The sequence below is a fragment of the Micromys minutus genome, assembly GCF_963924665.1.
Source record: "Micromys minutus genome assembly, chromosome: 14".
In the NCBI taxonomy this organism is placed as follows: Eukaryota; Metazoa; Chordata; class Mammalia; order Rodentia; family Muridae; genus Micromys; species Micromys minutus.
The window spans coordinates 55,007,260-55,017,537 of record NC_137983.1 but is presented as its reverse complement, the minus strand read 5'-3'; the positions used below and the strand labels follow the sequence as shown (position 1 = coordinate 55,017,537).

Here is a 10,278-nt window from a genome sequence, read left to right as displayed (position 1 = left end):
GGACACTGTCTCTAACAATAAATCTGGATGTGCCTGACATTTTAATTCCTATTGAGGCACATCACCCAAAACTTTCCTCAAGACTAATCCTACCATCTAACTGAGGATGTGGAGGATAACACCCCCAATCTCCCTCACTTATTGCCCTCTAGATGGCTGTCCAACTTGTTCAAGTTGCCTACAGTCTATTTGGGATGAAATACATCTTTTATTATTTCTAATATGAAATAACAACTGCAGCCAAGTAGAGTACAGCGCTCTTATTCCAGCCAAGGTCTTGCATAAGATTCCATCAGCCATTACTGAATAATCCAGTCACCTTCCTCAGAAAACGAAACAAGCCTGTACAACACAGCAGATTTCCATTACGAGTAACGAAATGTCTACTTAAAACCTGCAAGTGGGTAACCAGAAATTTTGTCAGACTTCGCCGTGTTTGCCATGCCTTTTTAGTGAGTTGTTAGCATTCACTGGGCATTGCCACATCCTGGCTAAATCTGTTCATGTAAACAGAAGACATGGTCTATGGGAAGAGATAGGTAGAGGCCCCTGTTGTCAGTCACGTGGGCAGCGCTGTGTGACTAGAAAATAGTGACAACAGGAAGCTAAAGCCAGACTGTGCTCAGTCATCTAATCATCGCTCTGCACTTCCCTATAAATGCAAAGTTAGATTTTCCACTGAAATATACAATTTAGTTGGTAACCACATTCCCAAACTTTAGCAAGTTTAGCACTTGCTAAACAGTAACTTTAGCAACATATTCTATGTAATGGTTGATTTCACTAATCAATACTTTATATTCCATTGAAATGAGATTCTATTTGATTGTAGTGTGTTCTAATTTAAAGTTAGGCTTATCTTCTGAACTACTACTGCAAGTAAATCATTGTTCCTTCTAAAAACTAAGTGGTGAAAAGAAGGGTCTGGATGTCGAAGAGCAAACTGATGATGTGAACGCGTCCCTTCTGAACGTGTCCCTTCTGAACGCTTTAGCAATGACGGGGGCACAAAACCATCATCCACTTTGATGAAGAGGAGCAAGTCATTTTGCTGAAAGTTGTTTCTTGGAGGATGCTGACCTGTATTTCATTGTCTCCTTTCTATGGCAAACTTAATCAAAGTAGCTGAATTTGTTTTCATTCATCAGCAACTTAGGCCTTCTCCCACCACTTTTGGACATGTGTTCTGATGCAATAAACCTACAAGTGTAAGGCTGCCAAGACTCGATTGCCAAACTCATCGACATAAATTTAAAAAATGAGTATTTGTGTGTGTGTGTGAGAGAGAGAGAGAGATACAGACAGAGACACGGAGAGACATGAAGACACAGAGACAGAAAGAGATACAGAGAGACAGAGAGAGACACACACACAGAGAGGATGCACATGCATGTTGAGTGCCCACAGCACAGAATGTGAGGATCAGGGGACAACATGGAGTTGGTTCTTCTCTTCCACAAAATCCGACTGAGCACTGACCTGAGGTGGTCAGGTTTGGCAGCAAGCTCCTTTACCACTGAGACGTTTACCAGTTGTCCCTGACCTAAATGTCTGTTCTACAATGTGCAGCACACTTTTGACTAATTCTGTATCTTTCTCAAAATTATTTTTCTTTTTCTCAAGTTTGGGTTTGGAATGCTCCACCAAGACCCATTCGACAGAAGCTTGGGTTCAAGCTTGGCCTGCCTGAGAAATGGTGGAATCTTCAAGAGATGATCTTCAGTGGTTTCCCAGGCCTGGCAATGTGCCCTTAAAGAGAGAAGGGAGCCCAGTCTCTGCCATGTTTTTCTTTTTTTCTCTAAATGTGCTAGGCAGGAGGCAAATGACTTTTGACATATGCTGTTCTGCCTCACCAGAAGCCAACACCAACAAAGCCAGCCAGCCATGGGTTTACCTCACAGGGTAGCCATAAAGACTGAAGGAAGTGTTTCCTGATCTAAAAATCTCTCAGCCCTGTCAGCTGCTCCTCTGGTCTCTGGGTCATCAACAATGTAGTCTAGGAGAGAGAGAGAAGACTGCACCACTGCCCTCTACTGCTTAGTTTAATTTGCATTTGAAATTAACAAAGTCAGTGGCAGTTCAGTAAGAAAAAGACCAATCCGGTTTTAAGGGGGTTGCAGAAAAGAAAGAACTCAAAACTTTAGATTTCCCATGAGATCATTTCCAGTGGGACACACAGATACATTTCCAAGTGGCAAGCGAGGGCATGCTGGGTGACAGAAAGAGCAATAAGAGGAAAAAAACAAAGAAAAGAAGCTAAAAGTCATAAACATTCACTCATTCCTCACAAGAGTGAAGACACCATTAACAACATCAAAGCCATCTTTAAATACAAACAGAATATCAATGGATAATAAAATATTTACCTCAAGAATCACTGTCATAGCATCTTGTTTATAAATACCCAAATATAGAAGCATACTGTCAAAAAACTAGTAATAAACATTATCACTTACAAATAAATATTTCCACACCTCTAGTATAATATATAGCTTATATTATTCACTGCTTATAAGAAAGGACCTTATGTTTCTTTTGAATATTAAATATCAGAGTAAACTAGAATATTTCATTTAAGAAGTATATTAAATATTTGATTAAATTATGGTTATTTATAATTTCTCCCAAAGGGAGAAATTTCTGTCAAAATTTCTGTCAAAATGTATTTCCTGAACTAAGCCAGTCAGTGTTCATTAGCAATGTATGTCCTTAAAAAGACTATATATGAATTTGTACTCCTAAAGAAAACATCAAAAAAGAAACAAACAAAAACATGGCCTATTAACATTATTTTGAAAATGTCAAACATGAGAGATTTTCTGTATTGGATGAAGAAGTGGATATTTCAAGTGGATAAAGAAGGAACAAACAGGAGCTGGAGGAAGAAGGCCAACAGGTTGCCTTGAAACCCAGACATACGCTTTCAGGAAAGTCCAGTCTGAGAGGATCAGAAGCAGAAATAATGAGGTGGGTGCATCTCCAGCATTGCTGCTGAAGTTTGGCAGTCCTGTGCCTGCCCATTCTGTGGACATGGCTGTGGTGACTTGGCCCAGAAGGAAGTCAGTTCTCAGGCGACCCTTCCATACCCAGCCTTTCCTTAGCTCCAAGATGGCTTCTGCCTTTTCACCTTGCCTGGCAGCAGGTAGCTCACAGGTTCAACCCCAAGCCAGCCTGTTGCCCCCCCAGCCTCTGTGTACATGATACATTCCCACAAAGCACTGGCTGGTCCAACCTTTACTGCAATCATCATGTGCAGTGCACATCTAAGGACCAAGAGGACTTGGCTGAGTCCAGCCCTCACTGACGTCATTTTAAACAAGCCCAGGCAAATGACACACACTGGACCAATGACATCAGAACCAGGGTTTCTAAAGATGCTCAGGATCCTCCAACATGGCCTATGTGCCCTGGTGTATACTCTAAGTCCAGTGATACTGAAAAAATATCTTTATGACTTAAACCAATATAAGCATCAAAGTGCTTGGGGCTTAGTCATTATAAGATTGACATTTTTAATGAAAAGTGAAATGAAAGCAACAGCTCAGATAATCCAAACCAAAATATCATATTCCTTGAAACAGTTATTTATATGTTCTTCTTGTAGTGTAAGTTTAGCAAGAAATAAAAAATAACGTAGTGATTTGCAATTTCCACACGAGGGAGTGTGTGGGGTTGAAATCTCTGCTTGGTTTCCTATTCCTCTGCACTTTAATTCACCTTGCATAAGCAGACACTGACCTCATCCAACAGAAGTGATTAAAACCAACATACATCAGCATCTAGGTTATGTCCTATATAGCAGCTAATCTGACCCAGTTACAAGTCCAGAGTAAAAACATACTTCTTGGTCTGGGATACTGCAGAAAGTTCACATTGAGGCATATTGCAAAGTGTTTTTTCTCTAAGGGGGAAATGCCAATGATAAATAGGCAATTATATACTGCAAAATATATTTCTAAAAACCACAAATCTGAGTCATGAAAAGAACTTGATGATACCTTTGACTTTAAAGCAGCCCTGTTTATTTGCATGAGCAGATGATCTGATCCTGTCGGAAAACCATTCAATTACCAACATGACTGAGAATAATAAAGTAGCAGAATGCAAGTGGACATCTATTTTTTGATGTGCTCTCCATCCTGGACAACAACATGTGTGCAGTCCTTGCACACAGCAGAATGATGCTGGAGGTTCAATCATGGAATGGATGCAGTTTTAAGGTGCAGGAATTTTTCTCCAGAAACTGTTTCCCAGTGCTAGAGAGAATGGCCAGTTGTCAAAAACACCTTCTGCTCTTTCAGAGGACCTTGATTCAATTTCCAGCATCTGTATGGTATCATTACAACAGTCTTTACATCCAGTTCCAGGGGATAGATTGCCTCGTTTGACCTGTGCAGATATTATGTGAACATGGGGCACATACATAGACACATAAACTAAATTGAATAAATATTTTTAGAGGGTATTGTTTCTCTATAACCTTGAAGAACACAACATCAGAATAAGGAAGAACAAGTGCTATCATTGTCCTAGTTTGTGTTCTGTTGCTGTGATGAAACACTGATTAAACCCAACTTGTGGGAAGAAATGGGCTATTTTGCTTACATTACCATGGCTTAGACCACCATCGTGGAAGTCAGGACAGGAACTCAAGGAGAAAACCTGGAGGCAGGAACTAAAGCAGAGGTGTGGAGGAACACTGATTACTGGCTAGCATCCAGACTCAGTTTGGCTTTCTTATACACCCTAAGCCCACCTAGGGATGGCACCTCCAACTGCAGATGGGGCCCTCCTACATCAAGAAAATGCCTGACAGACGTGCCCCAAGGCCAATATAATGGAGGAAAATCTTCAGTCGAGGGTCTCTGTTTTCAGGTGTGTCATGTTGATGACGAACGTTAGCCACCACAGGAATGGTTTTGTCTGCTCACTTTTATCAACGTCCACAGCACACAACCCAAACTCTATGGCTTCAAAATGGACGGTGCTGTGAGCAACTAGGAATGCAAAAGAAAATCTAAAGTATTAGGGAAATGCCAAGTCTTTGGCATGCATGACATAATGTGCAGTCTGTGTCTGCTCAGTGCAAGCAATTAACGTGCATAATATGATGTCATTAAGAAAGGCAATAAAAGGCTATGCATTCTTGGGGCCCTGAAGGCAGCAATTTACACAGGTATAACTGATCTTCAGATTTCGCCATGTCCTGTGTTACAATTCAATCTCAAATATGTGTTCTTTCAAGTATCTGAAAGCATATTAGGAAGATAATGTCAGTGGCAACAAAGCATTACAGGTAACAAAAAAAATGTGCGTAACCCCAAACCTTACATATATGGGATACGTTTTCTAGACTGCTCATGGTTTAACTTAAAACTGATAGGAAGAGAAAAACGTGTAAAAGTCAAGCATGGAAATTATGTATATTTGTAAACTCAACCTTGGAAAATGTCAGTTTTCTTATATTGTCCAACTTAAAGGTTTTGACAGTTATCAGATTTTTCTTATACACAGACGACACTGATTTGAATAATACCATGAACTATGGGATGGTACTCATGGCTGCTGCCGGGTGTATATGACGCAGAACCCTAAGTGGTAAAGGATGAGTTACATATTTTATATGTTTTGTACATTTCTTAACAAGTGCAAATACTCGCTTTTTTAAAAATAAAAGATAACAAGCCATTTGTCACAATGATAAAACAGAACACCAGAGTACAGGTCCTTTTCGTAATATGTTACAAGAGCTTTCTAAAGTAAAATGGCTCTTTTTGATTTCTGCTCACTATGAACTCAAGACAAACAAACTTAAACAAACAAAGCAAACAGAATAGAAGAAACCGGAAGTTACTTCACAGCTGCGCTGGCCTGGTCTGGCATCCCCATTTACTGCGATGGTCACTGTTCAGTTACATGACATGTGCCTTGAGGACTTTTAAAATGCATAACTGGTCCAAACTGGCTCTCCTCTCCCCCCAACAAAGCTCTTTAAGAAATTTACATGAAATTTTAATTTAATCCACTCTTACTTTATAGAGGGATTAAAGTAAATTCATTTTTAATGGGGGGAGAGAATATGGAACTAAATTCAATAATATATCTTAACTCTAAAAGTTAGATGTCATTGCAGCAAACCAGTTAAAACATTAGCGTGTTTCTCCTGAAAATATAAATAACATTAATTTATATTGCTAACAGAGCGCTATGTATCTTATCTATAATAAATATATTATCTATAAACAGTTAAAACTGCATTTTATGAGTACGTTAGAAACCGTGGAGACATAGAGTGCTCACTTTTAGCCAACCTCCTTAGGTAGCCCATCTTTTCAGCCTGTCTCTGTCTTTATAACTGCTGAAGTGTGTGGGGGGTGGGGGGGGGTAAGGGAGGGTGTGTGGGGTGGGGGGAGGGAGGGTGTGTGGGGTGGGGGGAGGGAGGGTGTGTGGGGTGGGGGAGGGAGGGTGTGTAGGGGGAGGGAGGGTGTGTGGGGAAGAGGAAGAGTGGTGAGATGGAGGGGGAGGGAGGGGGAGGGAGGGGGAGGGGAGAGTGTGGGGGTGTGGGGGGATGAGGGAGGGTGTGGGGGGAGGGAGTTTGTGTGGGGGAGAGGGAGAGTGGTGAGATGGAGGGGGGAGGGAGGGAGGGGAGGGAGAAGGGAAGGAGGGGGAGGGGGAGAGTGTGGGGAGTGGGGGGATGAGGGAGGGCGTGTGTGAGGGGGAGGGATTCTGTGTGGATGTGAAGGAAGAGCCTGACTGTAGTCATTGTGTAAAAGCAATTGCGTTGGAATAAAAAAAAATGTTTTTAGGAATTCAGCTACAATCTTCACAATCAGCAATCACTTTAAGCCATCTTTCATTCTTTGCATTCAGGTATACAGACGGCCTTTTTCAGGATCAGACAAATCATTCATTAAACTAAGGAAATATGCATGTTTCATTTCCTACACATAACTGGTTAGTTCACTTACCTTAAACCAAGTATGCTAACACTTTCAACTTAAATTCATATTTTTTTAAAAACCACCTATTATGAAGTTATTATATCCCTACTGGCAAAAGTAATGTCTCTAGCACGGAGAAGTGAATGTAAGGCACCAGGACACCTCCAGTAATAAATTCTGCTGCACTGAGAAATACAAGCATTTACATTTACTTTTCAGTGCAAAGAGGAATGGTCCTAAAAAGTTAAGAATTTGTAGTGTTAGCAAATTCTACTTTATCCAAAAAATACAAGTATAATCTTAGAGTGCCTCATAGCAACATAAAATATTTATAGTCTATGTTTCCATTATGATGATATAAATTCCATGTTGAGAATTAATTTCGATGAAGAGAAAGAGAAACACTTGATGTACTTGGACACTTCCTCTGAGGCAGGGAATGACTCTACTTTACTGACAGCACAAACTCTTTCAAGTGCTTAGTTAATCAAATGAAAATTACAAGACACGTCAGTGAGGGCTTACAGTCAAGGGAGCGTGCACAGTCAAATTTTCATCATGGCCCCTAACTGTAAATTGTTAAAATCTATGTCATATTTTTGCCAGTAGTAAAATTGTCTATCATTCCCTTGTCCAAATGTTTCATGCAACTGTCCCATCAGGATAAATAACAATGCAGTATATGTATTAGTCATTTACTGTTACTTTCTGTCCTTAAGGCTGATTTTTCTTCCTAGGAATGAATTACAGGCATGTTTAAAACATAGAGAGAGAACTAAAATGTTGGTCTATCCAATAAAATAAAATTTTCATCGATGGATAAACTATTTTTAATTGCAGCCCACGTTTCTGATCTCAAAATAAATAAATAAATAAAATAAAATAAAAGGAAAGAAAGAAAACCCACAATCGAGGAAAGCTTAAGTTTAGATAAACTATAAGGTGTGGTTTGTAGTTGAGCTCTCCTGGCTTCAAATAAGATCCCTGAGTTAAACTTCACACTCCTTTGATCTGCATGACCCTTGACCCCTCTTCCACAGAAAGCAAGTGGAGGAGGCCCTCTGAATGGTGGGTGTTGGGGAAGTCGGAAAGGGAAGAAAAGTTATATGTGTAATTTCTTGTGAAACAACGATACAATTTGTGTGTGTGTGTGTGTGTGTGTGTGTGTTTTAAATTGCTTTTAAAAACTAACACCCACACCCACAGAGATCCTGTCCTCACATCTTGCCTGCTAAAGGTCACCTCAGCGTCTTCATCTTTAGGCCTCTTTTGGACCAGCCCCGTTTCAGCACCACGGACAGCGGTACTTCCAGCAGCCCAGGGATGCACAAACCATTTCCAAGAAACTTGCTTAGACTTCCCCTTTGCTGATCAGCAAGGTCACCACAGTCCTTGTTGACTATGATACAATGCGTTAACTATTTCCCTGAAATTTTGCTCGTAGCATCAAAGATATGTAATTTACTCTTCAGTGTATGCAAAAAAAAAAAAAGCAATTACGTAAGGTGTATGATTACCAGTTTAACATTGAGAATCAATTAATAGCTAATTACAACCTTCTACTCCTATTCACCCAGGCCAATACTACCGAGATGTCTAAGAGAAAACAGGAAGCTTAAAGAGAACAGGCCTTCAGACTTACAGAAGAACAAGAGCTAAACCCAGAAAATGTGCACGTTTGGCTGTGCCCCCCCCCCATCAACAGCTACACTTTTTCTTGTTCCTCTGGCCAACCAACCTCAATATGTTAGAAGTGGAGAAATAATGTAAGTGGATTCACTAGGAGATCCCTTCTGGCTACCTGCATGTGTTGTTCCCCGCTCTATTTTCCTAACAAGCGGTAGGAAACAGAGATCGAAGAAACAGCTCGAGCCTTGACTTTGTTACCTTAGAAGATGGACTTCCCTGATGTACCAAGGGCGCTGAAAAGAAGGCATCAAGCCACAAGCAACCTACCAGATGTCCCCAACTCCATCAGAAAGTCAGGTTCTTATAGCCAGATCAACAATGATTAAACTTAGGAAACCGAAGCCAGATAAACGAATCAGACATGAGAAAACGCCGCAGCGGAGGGGAAAGGAACCCACCGTCCCTACCTTGCAGTCCTCAGGACAGGACTTCACCGAGTACTCGTCCGACTGTAAGTACTTATGCAGCACGCTTTCAAACTCTTCGTACTTCTCCTGAGCGTGGTGGTCGTAGTCCTGGTAAGCCTCGATGCACTGTCGACACGTGGTCATCTCACCGCCCTCCGTGAGCACCACGTCCAGACTGCAGTTCAAAGCGCTGGGGCTGGACAGCCCCGAAAACAACTCCCAAAGTGTGTAGGAATTACAAAACGAAAGGTAAAAATCCGACAAGTTCCACAACGGAGTTGGCCGCGAGCCCCTGGACGACTGCTCCTCCCCCGCGGCCGCCCCCCGACTCCAGTTCCTGGCGCACACAGCGTCCGCGCTCTCCACGGTGAAGCACTGGCCGGAGGAGGCGCCCTGGGGGTAACAAGTCTCTAGGCGCCACACCGGCTTGGCAGAGTTTCCTAGAAAAAGAGCCCTGCTCCGGTTGTTCTTGCCTCGGTTGCCCTTGCTGCCGCCGCCGCCGCCTCCCGGGGAGGGGGGCAGGGTGGGGGACGAGGAGGCGGAGAGGAGTCTGTGTGCCTGGGCGGCGGGCGAGGACTCCCCCATGCTGGCCAGGAGCGCGGGCCAGGAGGGCTCCTGCTGTCGCTGCCTCTGCTGCTGTCGCTGCCGCTGCTGCTGTCGCTGCTGCTGTTGCTGCTGCTGCTGTTGCTGCTGCTGTTGCTGCTGTTGCTGCTGCTGTTGGTGATGCTCTTTGTCCCGGGTCCGGGTCAGCTTGGCCTCGGCGCAGAACCACAAGTGATCAGAGAGCAGGACTGTGAAAAACAAGAGAGAAGCCAGAGACAGTCGCCATTTCTGAGCCCGCTCTGAATCGATGAACGGTTTCTCGTTCTCCCGGGGTGCTGCCAACCAGATTTTTAAGCCGTCGTCACACTGCCGACACATCCAAGCACCCCTGGTCATATTTTGGGAACGCACAGCCCTGGCCGACTCCACCGTGAGGGCTCCTGTGCCAGTGTCACCACAATATGCATTGACTTAAAGGGTTTAATTTCCGTATCCCCTCCTCCCGGTTCCTCTCTCTCTCTCTCTCTCTCTCTCTCTCTCTCTCTCTCTCTCTCTCTCTCTCTCTCTCTGCCTACATAAATATTACCATACTTTAGAGGAAGATCTTGCTTCCGACCTAATCATCAGCCGACCCCATCCCCTGAAGAGTGGGAGACAATGAGAGAGAGAGAGAGAGAGAGAGAGAGAGAGAGAGAGAG

General features: G+C 42.8%; 1 protein-coding gene across 1 annotated transcript in view; it reads right to left on the bottom strand.

Annotated features, from left to right (window-relative positions):
* NALF1 (NALCN channel auxiliary factor 1) overlaps window positions 1–9,976 on the bottom strand; it is a gene marked incomplete at both ends in the record, with an annotated part of 485,935 nt that extends 475,959 nt beyond the window's left edge. Inside the window, one exon of the mRNA XM_080929087.1 lies at window positions 9,038–9,976. Coding sequence (XP_080785213.1) covers window positions 9,038–9,976 — 939 coding nt within the window. The remainder of the gene's footprint in view (window positions 1–9,037) is intronic.
* Window positions 9,977–10,278: the final 302 nt, after the last annotated feature.